This window comes from Schistocerca serialis, chromosome 6, assembly GCF_023864345.2.
Source record: "Schistocerca serialis cubense isolate TAMUIC-IGC-003099 chromosome 6, iqSchSeri2.2, whole genome shotgun sequence".
Taxonomy (NCBI): domain Eukaryota; kingdom Metazoa; phylum Arthropoda; class Insecta; order Orthoptera; family Acrididae; genus Schistocerca; species Schistocerca serialis.
Genome location: NC_064643.1, coordinates 215,624,506 through 215,648,870, shown reverse-complemented (window position 1 = coordinate 215,648,870; position 24,365 = coordinate 215,624,506). Strand labels below are relative to the sequence as shown.

The following is a 24,365-nucleotide window of genomic DNA, read 5'->3' as shown; positions in this document are numbered from 1 at the left end:
ATCCTGGTTTGTGGTGACATCAGTGTTTTACTAGAATCATGCTGAAATGAACTAAATACGTAGTACAGCAACCCCCACTTAATATTTCGTATAAGAAAGGAACAATAAAAGAAAGCAAAGACCTCATAGACTAAGTAAGCCTCACAGCAACCAACAAGGCTTCCAGAAGTAAGTAAAACGGAAACGGTCGTGTAACTGTAATCTGTTAATAATTACAAGAAAATGGTTCAAATGGCTCTGAGGACTATGGGACTCAACTGCTGTGGTCATCAGTCCCCTAGAACTTAGAACTACTTAAACCTAACTAACCTAAGGACATCACACACATTGATGCCCGAGGCAGGATTCGAACCTGCGACCGTAGCAGTCGCACGGTTCCGGACTGCGCGCCTAGAACCGCGAGACCACCGCGGCCGGCTAATAATTACAACCTGTCGTATCTCGAGGCAAAGCACCTTCTTACCTGACACATCATCTTCAGCTTCCCCGTCGTGAATGTCGGCGTCAACTTGTTTCGCAGTCTCCTCCATTTGACACCAGTTAAAAAGAACAGATTATGGTTCAGTGGCTCCCGATCATTGAAAGGAACGCCTCGGTTGTTGAAAGAATCGAAATCCTTGACCAGCACTAGTCGAATGAGGTCTGGATCCCTCAAGACAAGGAGTGGTCTGCTGAATCCGTACATTCCAAAATATTTTTCACCTACAACAGAAGACAAGAGTCAGAAGTGGTCAGTACAGTAGTTAGAATGTCTGTCATTGGAGTTCAGATTCGCACTGTAGTCAAAACTTTTCTAATACGAAATAAGATTATTTCTCAGTGTGCTACTTTCCATCAGTGTGATTATGTTAGGCGAGTATGTTGTTTGGTGAACAGTAAAAATGTGACCTAAGTGCTAGCAATATTTATTTTACATTGTGTACTCGGAGCTCTATTTGCTATAGTTCGTTTAAAATTACTTGATGGTTGACGGCTGCCATAGTGTTACCACATCGGCCGCCGGCTACTGCTCACTTATAGGCGATACACAAACATGGCGAATCACTTCGCAAATGTTCTTAATGTGTAACGCGGAACAATGTTGGAAATGCCCGCCGCGAGGTAAGTCGGAAATGCGAGATGCTCTCTCGACAGCTGATTTTAAGCGACCAATGACAGAACTGTGACAGGAGACACGTTTTATAGATCTGAATTTAAACTCTTATCCTAAGTTAAGCACAATCTCAAGATGTGAAATGTACACAAGAAAGCGGTGGTAAACAATCTGTGGCACAACTAAAATGACGGTCGCTTTGTTCACGGCTATTAAAGCTAACCTCTACGAGCAAACTGAAGACAGAAAAAGTCTAGCTTCAGCGCTAGAAGCAATCGGTAATTTCTCGCTATCGTTTGTTACTTGAAACTATGGCTCTGACTGGGTCACAGGCTGCCGCGTTAGCAAACGGTGAGTAGTCCTCGTTGGCATTTGGCTGCAAATTACAAGCGACATAGGTAGATTACAGACACAAAAAAAATGATAGGTAGAAAAACAGCAGCAAATAAAAATTCAATACGATGATTAAAATGACGTGGCAAAGAATCAGAAATAAGAACGCTACATTTAAACCAATTAACTGAACAGAAATGATAGTCAAATTCTTCTGATTAGATTTAGAAACGAAAAAAATTTGAGACGGTTGGCGAGACTCGAACCTACAACCCCAAGCATGGCAGGATTATACTCTAACCATAGCGTTACAATACAACACTGAAACAACGCATTATATTTTTGACTCTGATCATCCAGCCGCAACCATGATTTGCAGGCTTCAAAAACTTGGTTTCACGCAAGGTCGTGAGAAGCTTATCTAACGTGAGCCGACCTCTGTGATTATGATAACCGCATATGTGACGCTCAATCACGTCTTTTGAGAATATCCATTAGTGTTTAGATAGTGCTGTGTATGAAACGTGAGTATTTCATTAGCATCATTATGTGTGTGTGCTGTTTTTGGTGTGGTTATAATGTATGATGAAATACTAAATAAAAATGCCAGACCTGTGACTCAGGATCCAAACATCAAGAATGAATGCAGGACAAGGACTTCTAGGTGAACTGACCAGTTGTTGTGTCAGTTTGGCAATGGCTCTGATTGGAGGAAATCAGATCTAACATGAGAAGTGTCAACTATCAAGCAATTTCAGACTATAGGTGGGAACAACGGTGCTATTTCTGGAAATATCGTGTACAAAAGCACGGTGTTTCCTTGCTGTCTATTCAAAAAATGGTTCAAATGGCTCTGAGCTCTATGAGACTTAACATCTCAGGTCATCAGACTCCTAGAACTTAGAACTACTTAAACCTAACTAACCTAAGGACAGCACACACATCCATGACCGAGGCAGGATTCGAACCTGCGACCGTAGCGGTCGCGCGGTTCCAGACTGAAGCATCGAGAACCGCTCGGCCACACCGGCTGGCCTGCTGTCTGTTGCTGTAGCTGCATAAAGTTAGCGTTTATATTCAGTATTCTGCTAAAATAAGGTGAGAAGAGAAAGAGATTTCTTTAAGCATATCACATCTAAATTTTAATTGAAAACACTTAACTACGAAACGAATTATAATAGTCTTACTATTAGGGACACACACTCTGAAAGCTAGGAATTTAGCACATTGAATTACTTGCTAGTGTTACTACGGAACAGAATACACACCGTTTGCCCAACGGACTAAACCATCATCTTAATGACATGAACAAGATACAGCGAACCCTAAGTGGCAGAAATTATTTAATTAGGAAACAGTTTAAAAAAAAATGTAGGCAGCACATTCACATTGATCTGAACCTTATGTTCGTGGAAAAAGCCACTCAGAGGGAATTAGCTGGCCTAGAAGCAGGAATCAAGTCCATTGACAACCGAGGTGAACCTACTGATCAGAGTAGACACGAAAATGCAGCTGACAAAGGAGGCTCACGAGGCGTGAACATAAAATAACGGGACTGATGCTGTCATAGAGGAAGTACGCACGCACCAAAGATAAATGAGCAATAACTATGTAGCGTGACGTTTTCTCAGTTGAATGCAGCATCTCTGATGTCTGTAGACAAACCAGTGTGGCCGTGACTTTCGTTTGAATAAGAGTTGTTATTCGGTTTTGGCAGGAAAATGTTAAATGTAATACCGAAGCAACGAATTGTGAAGTTTCACATGAAACTTGGAAAAAGTGCTACTGAAACCTATCTTTTACTGAAAGAAGTGTATGGCGAAGGCTGTTTATAATGTTCACGGGAATTTCTGAGTGGTTCAAGCGTTTCAAAGATGGCCGACAAGACGCTGAAGATGACTCACGCCAGGGACACCCTTCAACGTCAAACGTGGATGAAAATCTCGAAAAAGTAAGTAAGCTGATTCGATCTGACAGTCTGTTGAGTATTCGATCGGTTGCTGAAACTAGAAGCTGATAAAGAATGCGTAAGGCAAATTTTATACAACCCATTTAAATTGCATGCGAAACTGGTGCTGAAAATTTTCACGATAGAACAAAAGAAGTTGGTGAAAATGTATATATTGACGCTTCGAACACAATTGGAAACGATCCTAATCTCTTGGAAAGAGTGACAAGATGTGACCAATCTTGGTTTTTGAGCTATGATCCACAAACTAAGTGCCAATCCATGCACTGGAAGGGCCCAGATTCACCAACTGCGCTCGCCACTCTGTGGTCTCTCGCGACGAATTCACACTATCGTCACTCTGAACTGTTTTCATACGACTAGACTTACAGTTTTAATTCATCGCGTTTCAGAAATGTGCTTGTCAACCTCATTATTATTCCTTATTGATTATCTTCATAATCCCAGTATTCGTACCAATGGCGACACGGGAAGAAATACAAATAAGAAGACCTGCAGAATGTGTTTTACAATAGAACAGTGCTTCTTTGCTTCGCAGGCAGAGGCCTTGGTTGCTACGCCAGCGGCGCAGTCTTTGAACAACGAGTTTAGCCTATGGGTACGCAAGTGGCGGCCGTAATAGTTTCTAAGAAAATACTGATGAAAAAGTACAATTTTTAATGATCTATCGATCCCGTCAATTTTGAATTCAATGCGTATAATGAAATTTACGGGTGGTTTTCTCAAAAGCGAAGGGCTTTAGGCCAAATATCTCAGTCTTTCATTTTAGGCTGTACGCAACCGACCTGCCAAATACGAGCCGAATCGATTGGCCGAGCCTGCGGCCTTCCCATTTGCCAGTCTGGTAACCCAGCCTTTTCTGTTTAGAAAACTGAAATCTAAAGACACAGTAACGTCGTCGTAAATAAAGTGATATTCCACCAACCGTTAGTGAATGTTGTTGGAATGTTAAGTCGGCCCTGTATCTGATATACGCTAACTAATCACTCTCCAAAATAATTGGTTAGGAGTGCTACATCTACTAAATTAGACAAAAATCACAATTACTTCGGTTTATTCTGATAAAGTTATTTATAAAAACAACTAACTAACAACGGCAATATTAATATAATAAGACCCCCTCATGAACCGTGGACCTTGCCGTTGGTGGGGAGGCTTGCGTGCCTCAGCGACACAGATAGCCGTACCACAGGTGCAACCACAACGGAGGGGTATCTGTCGAGAGGCCAGACACACATATGGTTTCTGAAGAGGGGCAGCAGCCTTTTCAGTAGTTGCAGGGGCAACAGTCTGGATGATTGACTGATCTGGCCTTGTAACACTAACCAAAACGGCCTTGCTGTGCTGGTACTGACAACGGCTGAAAGCAAGGGGAAACTACAGCCGTAATTATTCCCGAGGGCATGCAGCTTTACTGTATGGTAAAATGATGATGGCGTCCTCTTGGGTAAAATATTCCGGAAGTAAAATAGTCCCCCATTCGGATCTCCGGGCGGGGACTACTCAAGAGGACGTCGTTATCAGGAGGAAGAAAACTGGCGTTCTGCGGATCGGAGCGTGGAATGTCAGATCCCTTAACCAGGCAGGTAGATTAGAAAATTTAAAAAGGGAAATGGGTAGGTTAAAGTTAGATATAGTCGGAATTAGTGAAGTTCGGTGGCAGGAGTAACAAGTCTTCTGGTCAGGTAAATACAGGGTTATAAATACAAAATCAAAAAGTGGTAATGCAGGAGTAGGTTTAATAATGAATAAAAAAATAGGAATGAGGGTAAGCTACTACAAACAGCATAGTGAACGCATTATTGTGGCCAAGATAGATACGAAGCCCACGCCTGCCACAGTAGTACAAGTTTATATGCCAACTAGCTCCGCAGATGACGAAGAGATTGTTGAAATGTATGATGAGATAAAAGACATTATTCAGGAAGTGAAGGGAGACGAAAGTTTAATAGTCATGGGTGACTGGAATTCGATAGTAAGAAAAGAAAGGGAAGGAAACATAGTGGGTGAGTGTGGAGTGGGGGTAAGGAATGAACGAGGAAGCCACTTGGTACAATTTTGCACAGAGCATAACTTAATCATAGCTAACACTTGGTTCAAGAATCATAAAAGAAGGTTGTATACATGGAAGAAGCCTGGAGATACTGAAAGGTTTCAGATGGATTATATAATGGCAAGACAGAGATTTAGGAACCAGGTTTTAAATTGTAAGACATTTCCAGGGGACTCTGAGCACAATCTATTGGTTATGAACTGTAGATTAAAACTGAAGAAACTGCAAAAAGGTGGGAATTTAAGGAGGTGGGACCTGGATAAACTGACAGAACCAGAGGTTGTAGAGAGTTTCAGGGAGAGCATTAGGGAACGATTGACAAGAATGGAGAAAAGAAATACAGAAGAAGAAGAGTGAGTAGCTTTGAGAGATCAAATAGTGAAGGCAGCAGAGGAGCAAGTAGGTAAAAAGACGAGGGCTAGTAGAAATCATTGGGTAACAGAAGAGATACTGAATTTAACTGATGAAAGGAGAAAATACAAAAATGCAGTAAATGAAGCAGGCAAGAAGGAATACAAACGTCTCAAAAATGAGATCGACAGGAAGTGCAAAATGGCTAAGCAGTGAGGTCAAAGGAAAGGATGTAGAGGCGTCCATCACTAGAGGTAAGATAGATACTGCCTACAGGAAAATTAAAGAGACCTTTGGAAAAAAGAGAATCATTTGTATGAATATCAAGAGCTCAGATGGAAACCCAGTTCTAAGCAAAGAAGGGAAAGCAGAAAGGTGGAAGGAGTATATAGAGGATCTATACAAGGGCGATGTTCTTGAGGACAATATTATGGAAATGGAAGAGGATGTAGATGAAGATGAAATGGGAGATATGATACTGCGTGAAGAGTTTGACAAGGCACTGAAAGACCTAAGTCGAAACAAGGCCCCGGGAGTAGACAACATTTCATTAGAACTACTGATAGCCTTGGGAGAGCCAGCCGTGACAAAACTCTTCCATCTGGTGAGCAAGATGTATGAGACAGACGAAATACCCTCAGACTTCAAGAAGAACATAATAATTCCAATTCTAAAGAAAGCAGGTGTTGACAGATGTGAAAATTACCGAACTATCAGTTTAATTCAAAACACTAACACGAATTCTTTACAGACGAATGGAAAAACTGGTAGAAGCCGACCTCGGGGAAGATCAGTTTGGATTCCGTAGAAATGTTGGAACACGTGGGGCAATACTGACCCTACGACTTCTCTTAGAAAATAGGTTAAGGAAAGGCAAAACTACGTTTCTAGCGTTTGTAGCCTTAGAGAAAGCTTTCAACAACGTTGACTGGAATACTCTCTTTCAAATTCTCAAAGTGGCAGGGGTAAAATACAGGGAGCGAAAGGCTGTTTACAATTTGTACAGAAACCAGATGGCAGTTATAAGAGTCGAGGGGCATGAAAGGGAAGCAATGGTTGGGAAGGGAGTGAGACAGGGTTGTAGCCTATCCCCGATGCTATTCGATCTGTATATTGAGCAGGCAGTAAAGGAATCAAAAGAAAAGTTCGGAGTAGGTATTAAAATCTATGGAGAAGAAATAAAAACTTTGAGGTTCGCCGATGACATTGTAATTCTGTCAGAGACAGCAAAGGACTTGGAAGAGCAGTTGAACGGAATGGACAGTGTCTTGAAAGGAGGGTATAAGATGAACATCAACAAAAGCAAAACGAGGATAATGGAATGTAGTCGAATTAAGTCGGGTGATGCTGAGGGAATTAGATTAGGAAATGACGTGCTTAAAGTAGTAAAGGAGTTTTGCTATTTGGGGAGCAAAATAACTGATGGTGGTCGAAGTAGAGAGGATATAAAATGTAGACTGACAATGTCAAGGAAAGCGTTTCTGAAGAAGAGAAGTTTGTTAACATCGAATATAGATTTAAGTGTCAGGAAGTCGTTTTTGAAAGTATTTGTGTGAAGTGTAGGCGCGTATGGAAGTGAAACGTGGACGATAAATAGTTTAGACAAAAAGAGAACAGAAGCTTTCGAAATGTGGTGCTACAGAAGAATGCTGAAGATTAGATGGGTAGATCACATAACTAATGAGGAGGTATTGAATAGCATTGGGGAGTAGAGAATTTGTGGAACAACTTGACTAGAAGAAGGGATCGGTTGCTAGGACATATTCTGAGGCATCACGGGATCACCAATTTAGTACTGGAGGGCAACGCAGAGGGTAAAAATCGTAGAAGGAGACCAAGAGATGAATACACTAAACAGATTCAGAAGGATGTGGGTACTGGGAGATGAAGAAGCTTGCACAGGATAGAGTAGAATGGAGAGCTGCATCAAACCAGTCTCAGGACTGAAGACCACAACAACAAGAAGACCTTGGCACATTTGACAAATACTTTATGGTGAAGGATCTTGATAATCGCGCAAGTGACTAACAACAATCAAAATGATCTCAATGATTGTCGCGCAAGTGACTAACAACAATCAAAATGATCTCAATGATTGTCGTAATGTTATTACAAAGGTAAATAGCACCACAGAAGGGAATACGTCGCATCTAAGGCGGAGTTGAAAAGCAGACTGTTCAATGAATTAAAATACATGTCTTGAGAGCGAAGCCTGAAATGATCAAAATGTTATAAAATGACGCTAATTTCCTTCCGCTCCTCCTCGCGATTGCGGCTCTATCTCACCACAGTGTTGCAAGCGGAGGCTTAAGTGGCTTCAGAATCAGTCACTGGAGACATCACCGACGTTCTCAAGTGGAAAAGTGCAAAATCAGTTCAAAATTTCTGTAAGTTTCTGGATACATCAACGCTGATGGTGGCGTGCCGTCACAAGTTCTCGGCAAAGTCTGAAGTGCAAGATGAAGAGTAGGATGAAGTGATTTCTGATCGAATGTCTTCTACAAGGAAATCAATAATTGCCATGTTTCAATCCTTGTACTGTATTCACATTGGTTATGTTCTGGCGTAACCACAAGCGCCAGAACGAAGACGAAGATCGCAAGACCAGGGAAGGCGGTGAAACGACATCGGCCAATGGTGCACGGAATAGGACCGCACCACGACAGGAGCGCCCTCAAACCGAAGTGAATATAAGCACCGCTTGTGCCAGACTCGGCCGCTCAGATTGGCTCAGTATACGGGCATTAGTTATCAGTGACGCGTGTAAAACTTGCAGGAACATTGCATAGCCAAAAATACGACTGTTCGCTTGTCGCCCATCGCTTGCGCCTACTCCTTATAAATCTCCAAGTTAAGTATTGTCAGATCTGCTTTACTGACATAAAACTACTATTGTTATTTGCTTGAATTGTTGTGCCGGCCGAAGTGGCTGTGCGGTTAAAGGCGCTGCAGTCTGGAACCGCAAGACCGCTACGGTCGCAGGTTCGAATCCTGCCTCGGGCATGGATGTTTGTGATGTCCTTAGGTTAGTTAGGTTTAACTACACTCCTGGAAATTGAAATAAGAACACCGTGAATTCATTGTCCCAGGAAGGGGAAACTTTATTGACACATTCCTGGGGTCAGATACATCACATGATCACACTGACAGAACCACAGGCACATAGACACAGGCAACAGAGCATGCACAATGTCGGCACTAGTACAGTGTATATCCACCTTTCGCAGCAATGCAGGCTGCTATTCTCCCATGGAGACGATCGTAGAGATGCTGGATGTAGTCCTGTGGAACGACTTGCCATGCCATTTCCACCTGGCGCCTCAGTTGGACCAGCGTTCGTGCTGGACGTGCAGACCGCGTGAGACGACGCTTCATCCAGTCCCAAACATGCTCAATGGGGGACAGATCCGGAGATCTTGCTGGCCAGGGTAGTTGACTTACACCTTCTAGAGCACGTTGGGTGGCACGGGATACATGCGGACGTGCATTGTCCTGTTGGAACAGCAAGTTCCCTTGCCGGTCTAGGAATGGTAGAACGATGGGTTCGATGACGGTTTGGATGTACCGTGCACTATTCAGTGTCCCCTCGACGATCACCAGTGGTGTACGGCCAGTGTAGGAGATCGCTCCCCACACCATGATGCCGGGTGTTGGCCCTGTGTGCCTCGGTCGTATGCAGTCCTGATTGTGGCGCTCACCTGCACGGCGCCAAACACGCATACGACCATCATTGGCACCAAGGCAGAAGCGACTCTCATCGCTGAAGACGACACGTCTCCATTCGTCCCTCCATTCACGCCTGTCGCGACACCACTGGAGGCGGGCTGCACGATGTTGGGGCGTGAGCGGAAGACGGCCTAACGGTGTGCGGGACCGTAGCCCAGCTTCATGGAGACGGTTACGAATGGTCCTCGCCGATACCCCAGGAGCAACAGTGTCCCTAATTTGCTGGGAAGTGGCGGTGCGGTCCCCCACGGCACTGCGTAGGATCCTACGGTCTTGGCGTGCATCCGTGCGTCGCTGCGGTCCGGTCCCAGGTCGACGGGCACGTGCACCTTCCGCCGACCACTGGCGACAACATCGATGTACTGTGGAGACCTCACGCCCCACGTGTTGAGCAATTCGGCGGTACGTCCACCCGGCCTCCCGCATGCCCACTATACGCCCTCGCTCAAAGTCCGTCAACTGCACATACGGTTCACGTCCACGCTGTCGCGGCATGCTACCAGTGTTAAAGACTGCGATGGAGCTCCGTATGCCACGGCAAACGGGCTGACACTGACGGCGGCGGTGCACAAATGCTGCGCTGCTAGCGCCATTCGACGGCCAACACCGCGGTTCCTGGTGTGTCCGCTGTGCCGTGCGTGTGATCATTGCTTGTACAGCCCTCTCGCAGTGTCCGGAGCAAGTATGGTGGGTCTGACACACCGGTGTCAATGTGTTCTTTTTTCCATTTCCAGGAGTGTAGTTCTAAGTTCTAGGGGACTAATGACCTCTGCAGTTGAGTCCCACAGTGCTCAGAGCCATTTGAACCATTTGAATTGTTGTATAGCATTCCGAGAACGCAGCATCCCTTAGGCAAGCTATATGAGTGGACCCAACAGGTTAGGCTTTAAATTTTCCAAGAACCGACCTATAAAATTGCTCCTCAGAACATGCTAGTCCCCTCCCCTGAGCCATCCTCTATTTGGTTAACCAGCAACGCGCGTTCTATCATTTTATACGGAACAAAGTCTCTCTCTCTCTCTCTCTCTCTTTCTTCTTCTTCTTCTTCTTCTTCTTCTGTCTGTGACCAACAAGATAGTCTTCGTCAGTACAGTAAATCTTTTTTACCTAATCTCTTGTTTATTTACGTCAGCCAGTCCCTATGATTCTTATTTCGACTAAACATTTGGTTTTTGTTGAGTCAACATGCCCAGTGGCATCTCACGCCTTCAAAGGCCCGAAAACTGCGAGTTCCCATTCCATTTCCATGGTGTGTCTGTCGCGTGCGGTACTTTACGGAGAAAAATTCAGTAGTGCCTTTTGCTAAAAACGTTCCTCTTCTTCCAATTCGCCTGGGCTGTAAAATGTTTTATGGCAGGGGGCTTGCATCTCAAGAGATCCTATTTGTGTTAATCTATGATGTTTTGGACATCCCAGTGCGCTAATGAAAAGACCTACCTGGCCCGTTGGCTATTAACCAACGCCTTCCTCAGGCATCCTTCTGCGAAATGGCTGTGAGCATGTTTACTGCCTTGGCAGCCTGTGTCCTTCTGCCTTATTCAGAATACTTTCAGCGTCCTCTAATTTATATAAGGCATACAAATACGTAAAAAAGAGTAAATGAGGAGTAGGGTTACATTAGTCAGTTGCCAACAAACACAAGTAATGTGGTTTATCATATTCCTCCGTGCCGATTAAATATTCCGATGAAATGTGCCTTTCGTTATTAACTTACATGTGCTACATGTCTACTTCCGAAAATTGGATTGCTTCACACAGTTCTCTGTGAATCTCCTGACGACGGTCTAGCGGTTCTAGGCGCGCAGTCCGGAACCGCGTGACTGCTACGGTCGCAGGTTCGAATCCTGCCTCGGGCATGGATATGTGTGATGTCCTTAGGTTAGTTAGGTTTAAGTAGTTCTAAGTTCTAGGGGACTGATGACCACAGATGTTAAGTCCCATAGTGCTCAGAGCCATTTGAACCTCCTGACGACGAATTTCTTTCTGGTCTAAAAAGCATGCAATGAAATGGCAGAAGCGTTCCGCTGATTGCAGCTTTGAGACTCATGTAGTGACAATAATAACAGCTCACTACGACTGGTATTGCTGGTGAAGGTGAAACGTCCCCTTAGAACAATTATACATGACTGTGCTTAAACTGACACACAATATTTTGTTAGCGCAACGCAATCTGACTTTCAAAATTCCCTACAAAAGAATGGCCCTGACTAACATTAAACTATACCTTTCACAAATCACTTACCTCACAAAAATCTTCGCTGCTCAAGCTACTGCAATACAGCGAGCGCCACTACTGCCAGCTAAATAAAAGATTCAAACTATGGAAGGCACTAACTACTGATAGGGATAGTTAGCAAATGAAAGATATTAATAGAGAACGAACAATGTATTTACCTTTGTGAGGTAAGTGATTTGTGAAAGGTATAGTTTAATGTTAGTCAGGGCCATTCTTTTGTAGGGAATTTTGAAAGTCAGATTGCGTTGCGCTAACAAAATATTGTGTGTCAGTTTAAGCACAGTCATGTATAATTGTTCTAAGGGGACGTTTCAAAGGTAGACAGTAAATTTAGGTGCTATAGTTCGGTGCATGTTAAGCAGTGGCATGAGATTAAGAATAAACTTCATAAACTTTGATTCAAGAGATAAACCGTTTATGTATATCGAAAACATTAGGGGCCCAATTGCGCTTACAATTGTGTGTGTAACACTCGCCGCCCAGTAACTGCAATGTAGTTATAGGGCCTATTAGTCAAACATTGACCATGCCAGTAACATATTTGGAAAGATATCCCGTGTGATCGTGTCTTCGTTAGTAATGGGCAATGTGGTCAGCCTCAAACGTCTTTCGAAAACCTGGTGTTTGAAAACGACATGAGATGAGTGCAGACGAATATAGCCGAGGATACTGATGCGGTCCGAGCTTCAGGCAGACCTTCGCAAGTGGCCAAGGGATATGCTGGCCAGCCACCGACTTATTTCTGTGGCTGGACACCACAATAGAGCTGGTGCAACACCCTGCAATGCGCTGTTGTGCCTCAGTGGTTTACTGGGTTGCTACGTGGCTTAGGATAACACAGCATGGCCAGAATCGATTAAATGGCGGGAACCTACCGCACAGGTAAACTACTGCAGCCTCTTTCAGCAACATCACACACTAGGTCAAGCGGCTGATCTACGAGACTTCACCTTCCCTAATGGTTCCAGAACTGGATTCGCTGCGGCGAGACAGCTCATTGGGTGCGACTGCCGGACATTCCAGCCAATCTGAGGATCCTGGGTTCGATGTGGGTCTTCCGCACTTCTCACCAGCGTCACAGAGCACCAGCAGTACTCCACCTGGCTTCACCCAAAGCCGTCGTCACGTGGATCGTAGCATTCGACGTGGCTTGATCTCTACCGTGCTGCTAAACGCTCAGAAACAGCCCGGCTTGTGCAAACGGTACGTGATGGCTAGCAAATCAGACAGTTTGTTTAGTGACTGTACAGGTGTAAAATTCCTATATTAGTTCTATTAAAATGCACATTTCCTCGCTTATCCATACGTTAGTCACGTTATCCGGTCTTTAGCATACATAAATTAAAACTTCAATATCTATGAATATGTTATAACACAACAACGTTAGTTCCATTTCCGGTCAATAAGAATCTCAGCTTATAAAAGTTCCATTACAAATTGCGCAATACAAAATTGGTTTCCACATAAGATAAAAGTTTCTCGCCATTTTCACATTTTAGTAAACCCCCAATGTCATTATTACTTGAATCTTTAGAACCTGTGAAATACTACACATGAAATAAGAAAGTGGAAAATCTCTTACTGCAGTAGAGCAAGTTGTCTTGTACATAAAGGCAGTCGAGCAATCTCGCTGCTGACAGAGAGCTCACTTATATTTACATTACATAAAATATTCCAGTACATACTTCTCTTACTTGAATGAGGAAGACCCAGAACCTTTCAGAAAACACGAAGAGGAATAATTTTTTTTTTGTTTTTTTTTTTTGTTTCTGTGGGATGCGAACGAGCAGTACACAGCACTCTTTGCCTCGTAGTTCCGCCTTCCTATTCATTGCAGTACACTGAACTTATCCTACTTTCGGCCATGTATTATATGTCACAATATCCTGAAGGTTTTAATCGTTGATACGTTTGATTTTAACAAATAATTCCAAGAACAATGCATTTTTAATGTATCCTTAATGCGCCGATGACATGAAAGGGTATACTTTCATAATATGCAAGTTATCTGTTGTAAATACAAATCAAGGTGTATGTATATATGTATGTATATATGTTTGTGATCTCTCAAACTCCCAGATCAATTGTAACCAAATGTGACACAGAAACAGTAGGCCTCTCGAGTATCAGCACTGTGAGGTTTATAACCTCCAGGCTCCAGTAGGAGCGGAGATACAGGAAAAAAAAGTACTTTTTCCGGCCTTTGGTATGTAGGCTGTCCTACACGACAGGCATGTTGTGTTGGCAGGAGCAGAGATGAGATGAAGAAACACCGAGCGAGGAGAAGGAGAGAGACAGAGGTGGAAGGGTGAGGTGTACAGACAGAGGGAGGAAGAACTGTACACACAGAGGGGGAGGAGGTGTTGTGTTCAATATATGGGTCTGGTTCATACGCAGGCAAAGCAGTGGGGAAAAGGCTGGTAATACAATAAGTTTTTAACCAGAAATTTATTACAACAGTCCTACCAATAACAATGCCTTTTGGAGAGAAATGTGCCTGTTTGGCAAGACAGCCTACCTGTCAGGGTCAAGAAACGGTTTCCCTGGCCCTGACATGTAGGTTGCCCTGCATTACATGCATGTTGTGTTGGAATAGTATGGGCCTGCTTTATCGACCTGATTTGAGTGGTGACCTGTACATCAGGGTGAAATAAATGGTATTCAAGCCCTTGATGTGTAGCCTGTCCTGCATGACAGGCATGTTGTGGGAGCTGTAGCGAAATAAGTCGCAGCTGTCTCCATTACTTTACTCCAGGGGCTACACATGCCACTGAGCATGGCTAGGGACAGCTTGAGATGGACTGAGTGAGGTGAAGGAGGAACGGACAGAGAAAGGGGAGGAGGGGGGGATGCAGGTGGAAGGTGTGGAGGGGTAGTGGGTAGATGGAAAAGGAAGAGGGGGAGGTGGAGATGGAAACAGAGATGGGGAGAAGGATACAGACAGAGAGATGGTTGAGGAAGATATGGTCAGAGAGGGTGTGGAAAAAATGGCCAAAGAGAGTGGAAGTAGAAGACAGACGCAATGGAGAGAAGGAGATAGACAGACAGAGGTGGGAAGATGGGAATGACAGACAGGGAGAGAAAGAGATAACCACACAGAAGGGAAGGGGCAGGTGTGTTCAATATATGTGTCTAACTCATACGTGGTTGAAGAAGTGGTGAAAAGGGTAGTAATATAGCAATTCTTTAACCAGATACATGCAGTTTCCCGCAATTTTATTGCAACAAATCCTACCAAGAACGACGTGTTTTCGAGAGCTCCTCGGTGTACTGTTGCTTTAAGCTGCATGTATTCATTGGATCAGAAGTGGCTGCTTTGTGACAATATAAAAGCACGACAAGGTCCAGTACCTTTGAGTTCGTTGTAAATGTCCTGCACCACAAATTCGAAGCGTGTCTGCCCCAAGAGGCTCTGCCTGACGTTGCCGAAGGGGAACTGCGGCTGTCTCTGGGGCACGCCCCTCCTGGTCCAGTAGGTGAAGCTGTGCGAGAACCACACGTACGCCGCCGCCAACACCACCAGTGCGACGGCCGCCAAGTCCCCCAGCCACGACTGCAGTACCACGCTCATGATGGCCGCCTCCAAGGAACACGCCTCCAGCTAACCTTTACGTGGACGGACGGCGAGCTTTGACTGCTCCCTCAATTCTGTGAACAAAACACGAAGAGACACGCCATACTGTTGTGCTATAGAGTTTACAACAGATTTCTCTGAATCAGCATCCTTTAACATAATGTCCGCAGACCCAAAGTAGCCAATCAGAGACTGATACAGAGTCCGCAACAGCACATATGCGTTCTTTACTTCGTATTATGGCTTTTATCAGATCATTTGTAATAATGTAAATTCTCGTAAATCTGTAGAAATGGTGTCTATTTTCGTAAGACAGCTGGCCAACTGAATCTAGCAGACCTGCATTACTTGTTATTACTTGTTTGTCCAACTAACCACCTGTGCAATAATTGTATTGTGTTTGTTTTTTGGTGTTTCTGCACGCCGGGTTAGCTAATTCTTCATTTGTATTTGATCGGTTACTGCTGTTGTTCGCTTGTCTGTATCTTCTAAGATTGTTTGTCGCACTTTGGCGTTCTGTGTCTCAATTTTATATGATATCGACTAAGGGAGTTTAATATTTACAATTAGTTTCCCCTGCGATTTATACATATGTCGTAGGCAACTTGCCGTGAGAGTCTCACAGACTTCACGCCTCGTACCCGGAGTTTTGATCGGCCACTGCGCGTTAAGGCTCATTGTGGTTATAAGGCTAATAGCCTGCTTGCCCGCCGTGGTATGTTTGTACGAGGGTTGAGTGAAAAGCAATGCCTCCACCTTCGTTAATTGGGTTTGGATGGGAATATTTTAGTAAGTCAAACGCAGAAATAATCCTTAGAATGTGATATTTAATTACCAATATTCATTTTCCACATAATCACCAGTCAATTGGATATATTTCTGCCAAGGTTTCTGAAGCCGTCACGGAAGAAGTCGACACTCTTGTTTCCGCAACCACAGTCTCACAGTTCTTAACGTCTTCATCAGAAGCATAATGATGTCCCTGCAGATCGACTTTCACTATCGGGAACAAATGGAAGTCAGTGCGGTTTCATTTCAGGAGTCGGCATCCGGGGTGCCCATCGTGCACAGATCTGTCGATAGCCAAGCAAAGCAATAATGTGACCCACAAGTTCTTATGAAATGCCGGTTGTGCTTGCAAATTTTCTCCCAGTGATCCGACGATCGTCCTGAAACACACTGCCAACATTTTGCTTGTGAAACTCGGTGGTTGTTGTCACAGGACGTTCAACTCTTTGTTTATCACGCAGGTCATATGTTCCCGCCTCAACAACCTTAAACTTACTCGTCCAATGACGCACAGTACTCACATCAACACCATCACCATAAACTGCTTTCATTCTCTGATGAATCTCCTTTGGGGTGACACCTTCTGCTGTCAAAAATTCAATGACTTCACTTTGCTGAAATCGCATTGACCGACAGTCTGCGCAGGGTCGCATACTTTACACTGTAACAACACAACTGTTCAATGCTAAAGCTTCTCGCCAATTGGAGCTGTAGAGAAGAGGCTACGGAACAAGCCAGTACCTGCCGCACACCAATGCTGCCAACTGTTGAGAGTTACGAAGTTGGAGGCATTACTTTTCAGTCAACCCTCGTATGCAAGCTTAAAGCCCCGTAAGATAGTTACTAATAGGCTTCTTGTATTCGTAACCAAATTTCGTGTAAATCCTGAAGCTCCTTCACCCATCGTAAAACTTGTCCGCGTGGCCGCCGGCCGCTGCTTCTGTTATCCCGTATCCGTCTTAAATATGGTTAACGCTTTCTGAGAAGTTAAATTTCAATCACTTAAGATCATTAGTGTTGCTGTAAGCTGGTGTTTAGGGACGAGGCATCTTGTTTTTTAATGAAGTGCGTAAAATTTAATTACTTGAAAGGGTTTCGCCGTGGTAAGCATTTATCATTGGGCCTTAAGCCATTTGTGGACTTGCTAAGTTATTTGATTAATTGAAGTTCTTGACCCGTAACTATCCGTTAACTAGGAACGCTGTGTGGCAACTAATAATTGGTGATGATACTGCTTACTACTTTAAATTATTTTGGTAAGAAAAGGAAGGCGATTTCATTTGTAGGTCTGCGAAAGTGGGGAGAGTTTCCTTTTAGTTACGACCTTGCAACCATGCGATTTAAGGATTGTATTAATCGACGTCTTGAGCCTTGGGGTTTAACAGTTTGATTTACTTATCAGTGCTCTCGCTATTAAATTGTTTATTTTACTGATTGTAAAGAGTTCAACTGTGTTTTTATGATAAACTACTATTCAAATGTATACAGTTTTATTGACCCAGCAACTTACCACTCACCAACCAACTCCCTAGCCCTTTAGTGGTAATTAAACAAATTTTTCAAACAAGTTCGGTTGCTGAAGAATTATGATTTTAATCCTAATTGTATGAAAACAACTCCAAGGAAGATGCCTCCAAATTTCATCACGTGGGACCACGGACTGCTTTATTTCGGGGTTTCATAACTACAACTCGCTCCTGGAAACCCAGTGGGGATAGCAAAACTGCGCGGAGACAATAACGATCCATGGCATCATTTATGATCAAGTTGTAGCATCGATATTTCAATGTTATCGTATTCGTGGTTAGCGGCAAAGAGAGAGAAAAATATTTTAAATGTAACATGAGTCATTTTCCAACGAATCTTGGGAACGATGTAGTTGCTAGATGATGGTATTCCTCAGATTTTCTTGATGAAGCGAATATATTTGCTTCAAATGGTTATATGATCAGTATCACTCACCTAGTTGTTCGAAGGAATGTGAGAATATGTAACAGAGTGAATAGAAGGTCGATTAGTAAACTACTAGGATTACAATTTCTCTTCATCACTCATCCAAATTGTTTGAGAATTTTATTTACTCACGTTGTTCTTATTCGTTTTGGATTTATTTATCTTATTAAATCTCCTATTCCCACATATTTTGACACTGGGAAAAATACAAATGAAAAAACCATAGAATGTATGTAGGAATCGAACATGGGTCCTTCGCTTCCCATCCAGTTGTCTTCGTCGCTCGGCCAAAGATGCTTTTGTTGAAGGGCCTTAAGCCTTTAGGCACTTAAGCGACAGTCGTGAAAGTTTCTTTTCTCAAGTTCTTGGAAAACGTTTGCGAACTATATACATGGTGACAAAAAAAATGTTCATTTTCAAATTTCGTAGGGTGTTTACTAATATGTGGGAATCCTCTGGGGGATGGACAGTGGACTTCAAAAGAAATAAAAAAGTTCAGATACACATATGGTCAATTTTTTTTTGTTTTCTTAGTTACAGACACTCTTTTGCTGTTATATGTTTGCTTCCTTTCTTTCTTTTTGTTTTCAGACTTTCAGCTAATATAGCAGAAAACTGACTATAAGAATGGGAAATACACAGGCAAAAACTTACTAAATGTAGCCCATAAAAGACATCAATAAGTGATAATAATACACAAAATGTTACACTGGAGACCGTAATGCTAGATATGTATTGATAAATACAAAATAGTATATTACAACATTGACACAAAGTTAAGACCACAGCGAACAAGAAATCTATCTTCTCAGTGAAATATTTTAATAATAATTATTATAATTAGTCACAGTTGCGAAATGGAATGTATGCTCACCGTATTTGGCCGTTACGGCCCACCCAATCTTTTCAGGTTCCTTCCGGTATAGCTCGTCAGCTTCATCGTTGTGTACGACAGTCTCAGCATTAAAATTAATTGAAACTTTAATGTCGAGATTTATATAGAGGGAGGAAATTTACGTATCACATTGTAAAGAAAATGAAAAAATCTGAAGTGGTCCACAACGACTGAAATCTCTAATAATAGAGTTTATTTCGCAATTGTGATCATAATAGTTAATTGAGGCTTTTTGCGGATGATGCTGTGGTATATCGAGATGTTGTAACAATGGAAAATTGTACTGAAATGTAGGAGGATCTGCAGCGAATTGACGCATGGTGCAGGGAATGGCAATTGAATCTCAGTGTAGACAAGTGTAATGTGCTGCGAATACATAGAAAGAAAGATCCCTTATCATTTAGCTACAATATAGCAGGTCAGCAACTGGAAGCAGTTAATTCCATAAATTATCTGGGAGTACGCATTAGGAGTGATTTAAAATAGAATGATCATATAAAGTTGATCGTCGGTAAAGCAGATGCCAGACTGAGATTAATTGGAAGAATCCTAAGGAAATGCAACCCGAAAACAAAGGAAGTAGGTTACAGTACGCTTGTTCGCCCACTGCTTGAATACTGCTCAGCAGTGTGGGATCCGTACCAGATAGGGTTGATAGAAGAGATAGAGAAGATCCAACGGAGAGCAGCGCGCCTCGTTACAGAATCATTTAGTAATCGCGAAAGCGTTATGGAGATGATAGATAAACTCCAGTGGAAGACTCTGCAGGAGAGACGCTCAGTAGCTCGGTACGGGCTTTTGTTGAAGTTTCAAGAACATACCTTCACCGAAGAGTCAAGCAGTATATTGCTCCCTCCTACGTATGTCTCGCGAAGAGACCATGAGGACAAAATCAGAGATTAGAGCCCACACAGAGGCATAACGACAATCCTTCTTTCCACGAACAATACGAGACTGGAATAGAAGGGAGAACCGATAGAGGTACTCAACGTACCCTCCGCCACACACCGTCAGGTGGCTTGCGGAGTATGGATGTAGATGTAGAGATGTAGTTAAAATTTCCTAAGGATTGCTGCAGCTCTCTGAAGATATTATTTATGTCCTTACGTAATTTAAAATATTATGTAAAATCAAATAGAAAATAAGCAAACGTTCGATTTTATTGGAGATAGGAAAAATAATAAAAGATGATTAAACGGAGAATAAATTAGTTACTTTAATGAGCCGCCGATATCAATTGCGAATGAGAAAATGATATAGACAAATTCCGTCAAAGTTCACTGATATGTGAAGAATGCCAAATGGATATTTATGAGGCAAAACGGAAAAAAGGTATAAAACTTAAAACAGTTGCGGTTCAAACGGCGTTATGTAGAAACGAACTATTGGTTACAAACAAGCAACAGAAAAGCCATACTATAATATTTGAGAAGAGATTAATTAAAACAGAAAAATAATGTAGTTCGGACAGTAACAGTGATATTATGAAAGAAACGAATATCTGTAGCTCAAAAATAAAACTTCGAGGCCACGGAAGAAATATGCTATAAGCACATTACAAGAATGCATAGAAAGAGACTAACCAAGGAATTTAAACCATGAAACCATTAAATTTAAATAGAGGGGAAATCTAGATTGAATAAGTAGGAATGGGTACCTATAACGTGGGATTATGAGAGCACCTGGAAACGGAAGCGTATAAACATTCTTCTTTCGCTCCATGCACGAATAGACCAGGCAAGTAGTTGACTAACATCTGATATAGGGTTGATAGAAGAGATAGAGAAGATCCAACGGAGAGCTGTGCGCTTCGTTACAGGATCATTTAGTAATCGCGAAAGCTATACGGTGATGCTAGATAAACTCCAGTGGAAGACTCTGCAGGAGAGACGCTCAGTAGCTCGGTACGGACTTTTGTTGAAGTTTCGAGAACATACCTTCACCTAGGAGTCAAGCAGTATATGCTCCCTCCTACGTATATCTCGCGAAGAGACCATGAGGATATGGTAAAATCAGAGAGACTAGAGGCGACACAGAAGCACACCGACAATCTTTCTTTCAACGAACAATACGAGACTGGAATAGGAGAACCGATAGAGGTACTCAAAAGTACCCTCCGCCACACACCGTCAGATGGCTTGCGGAGTATGGATGTAGAGTAGATGTAGATGAGCAATTTTCAAATCTTGTCTGAATAACACAAAAATAGGAAAATGTAAAACGCATGAAAAGTTCCGCGGTATCCGTGACAGTAGTGAACGGTTATTTTCTCGCTCGGCAGGAAGTGCGGAATGAGTGACCCTGGCAAGGCGGATGCGTTTAATTGCTTCTTGTGTCACAGCACGACACGACACGCTGAGCAGTCAGCTGCGTACGCCGGACGCAACACAGAAAGCCGTCGCCGCAGTGCCGATCAGGAATACTGGTGTTACGCCGAACAACATACGCGGTGATTGCACTCTAACCAATGCAGAAATGCAATAATGCATTCCGTTTATTAAAAACTTAAGAAAACTGCAATTCTACGGACTGTGTTAATCACTGCCTTTTGGGATCATGGTGAAAATTTTTTGCCTTTACTTTGGTTTTGGGTTTGATACAAGAGAAATGCTTGTCTTCTTAGATACCAATTCCTCAAAAGCATTGTCTTCTTGAATTTTGACGATTGTCCTAAAAAGGTACCATATGAAATATAGGATATGCAGTAATTATGTTTTGTGTTCTAGTGAATGTCATATATTTGGCATGGGAAGGTGCGTAAAGGGGGGAAAATACATGGAACACGGAGTAAACGGTGAAATTTAGGTAGAAGTATTCTTACCGTACAGAAAAAAAATCAGGATAAGGGCGAGCAGGACCTGCGCACCGAGGGTTCCATATAAACCTAATTGTGTATAATAGGTGATTTATCCAACCTGAAAATTGAGAATCCTAACGATTTTTGCCTGTTACCGATACAGGCAAGATGTATGTCTGTCCAATCCTAAGAAAAAGGAGTGTTAACGTGATAGATGCTTGGATAATTTTTTACTTACGTTATAATTACAAATTAACAGTTTCCGGATTTTTCCTTTGCTTGTACTGTGAAACCTTACTTCTTGCCAAATTTTATGGTTCTAGATCAACGGAAAGTGCCTTTTAGGTTTGCATAAGTGAGTTTCTGGGTATAAATAATGTGATACGAACCATGGACCTTGCCGTTGGTGGGGAGGCTTGCGTGCCTCAGCGGTACAGATGGCCGTACCGTAGGTGCAACCACAACGGAGGGGTATCTGTTGAGAGGCCAGACAAACATGTGGTTCCTGAAGAGGGGCAGCAGCCTTTTCAGTAGCTGCAGGGGCAACAGTCTGGATGATTGACTGATCTGGCCTTGTAACATTAACCAAAACGGCATTGCTGTGCTGGTACTGCGAACGGCTGAAAGCATGGGGAAACTACAGCCGTAATTTTTCTCGAGGACATGCAGCTTTACTGTATGATTAAATGATGATGGCGTCCTCTTGGGTAAAATATTCCGGAGGTAAAATAGTCTCCCATTCGGATCTCCGGGCGGGGACTACTCAAGAGGACGTCGTTATCAGGAGAAAGAAAACTGGCATTCTACGGATCGGAGCGTGGAATGTCAGATCCCTTAATCGGGCAGGTAGGTTAGAAAATTTAAAAAGGGAAATGGATAGGTTAAAGTTAGATATAGTGGGAATTAGTGAAGTTCGGTGGCAGGAGGAGCAAGACTTTTGGTCAGGTGATTACAGGGTTATAAGTACAAAATCAAATAGGGGTAATGCAGGAGTAGGTTTAACAATGAGTAAAAAAATAGGAGTGCGGGTTAGCTACTACAAACAGCATAGTGAACGCATTATTGTGGCCAAGATAGACACAAAGCCCATGCCTACTACAGTAGTACAAGTTTATATGCCAACTAGCTCTGCAGATGATGAAGAAATAGATGAAATGTATGACGAGATAAAAGAAATTATTCAGGTAGTGAAGGGAGACGAAAATTTAATAGTCATGGGTGACTGGAATTCGTCAGTAGGAAAAGGGAGAGAAGGAAACATAGTAGGTGAATATGGATTGGGGGGAAGAAATGAAAGAGGAAGCCTCCTTGTAGAATTTTGCGCAGAGCATAACTTAATCATAGCTAACACTTGGTTCAAGAATCATGAAAGAAGGTTGTATACCTGGAAGAATCCTGGAGATACTAAAGGGTATCAGATAGATTACATAATGGTAAGATAGAGATTTAGGAACCAGGTTTTAAACTGTAAGACATTTCGAGGGGCAGATGTGGATTCTGACCACAATCTATTGGTTATGAACTGCAGATTGAAACTGAAGAAACTGCAAAAAGGCGGGAATTTAAGGAGATGGGACCTGGATAAACTGAAAGAACCAGAGGTTGTACAGAGTTTCAGGGAGAGCATAAGGGAACAATTGACAGGAATGGGGGAAAGAAATACAGTAGAAGAAGAATGGGTAGCTCTGAGGGATGAAGTAGTGAAGGCAGCAGAGGATCAAGTAGGTAAAAAGACGAGGGCTAATAGAAATCCTTGGGTAACAGAAGAAATATTGAATTTAATTGATGAAAGGAGAAAATATAAAAATGCAGTAAATGAAGCAGGCAAAAAGGAATACAAACGTCTCAAAAATGAGATCGACAGGAAGTGCAAAATGGGTAAGCAGGGATGGCTAGAGGACAAATGTAAGAATGTAGAGGCTTGTCTCACTAGGGGTACGATAGATACTGCCTACAGGAAAATTAAAGAGACCTTTGGAGAGAAGAGAACCACTTGTATGAATATCAAGAGCTCAGATGGCAACCCAGTTCTAAGCAAAGAAGGGAAGGCAGAAAGGTGGAAGGAGTATACAGAGGGTTTATACAAGGGCGATGTACTTGAGGACAATATTATGGAAATGGAAGAGGATGTAGATGAAGATGAAATGGGAGATAAGATACTGCGTGAAGAGTTTGACAGAGCACTGAAAGACCTGAGTCGAAACAAGGCCCCGGGAGTAGACAACATTCCATTAGAACTACTGATGGCCTTGGGAGAGCCAGTCATGATAAAACTCTACCATCTGGTGAGCAAGATGTATGAGACAGGCGAAATACCCACAGACTTCAAGAAGAATATAATAATTCCAATCCCAAAGAAAGCAGGTGTTGACAGATGTGAAAATTACTGAACTATCAGTTTAATAAGTCACAGCTGCAAAATACTAACGCGAATTATTTACAGACGAATGGAAAAACTGGAAGAAGCGGACCTCGGGGAAGATCAATTTGGATTCCGTAGAAATGTTAGAACACGTGAGGCAATACTAACCTTACGACTTATCTTAGAAGAAAGATTAAGAAAAGGCAAACCTACGTTTCTAGCATTTGTAGACTT

At 42.7% G+C, this 24,365-nt stretch overlaps 1 protein-coding gene across 1 annotated transcript in view; it reads right to left on the bottom strand.

Annotated features, from left to right (window-relative positions):
• The window catches only part of LOC126484402 (probable cytochrome P450 6a13), an 88,686-nt gene that overhangs the window by 51,020 nt on the left and 13,301 nt on the right, over window positions 1–24,365 (bottom strand). Inside the window, exons 2-3 of the mRNA XM_050107902.1 lie at window positions 15,113–15,409; window positions 464–702 (exon numbers count right to left, since the gene is read on the bottom strand). Of these exons, the coding sequence (XP_049963859.1) occupies window positions 464–702; window positions 15,113–15,332 (459 nt within the window). The 5' untranslated portion in view covers window positions 15,333–15,409. The remainder of the gene's footprint in view (window positions 1–463; window positions 703–15,112; window positions 15,410–24,365) is intronic.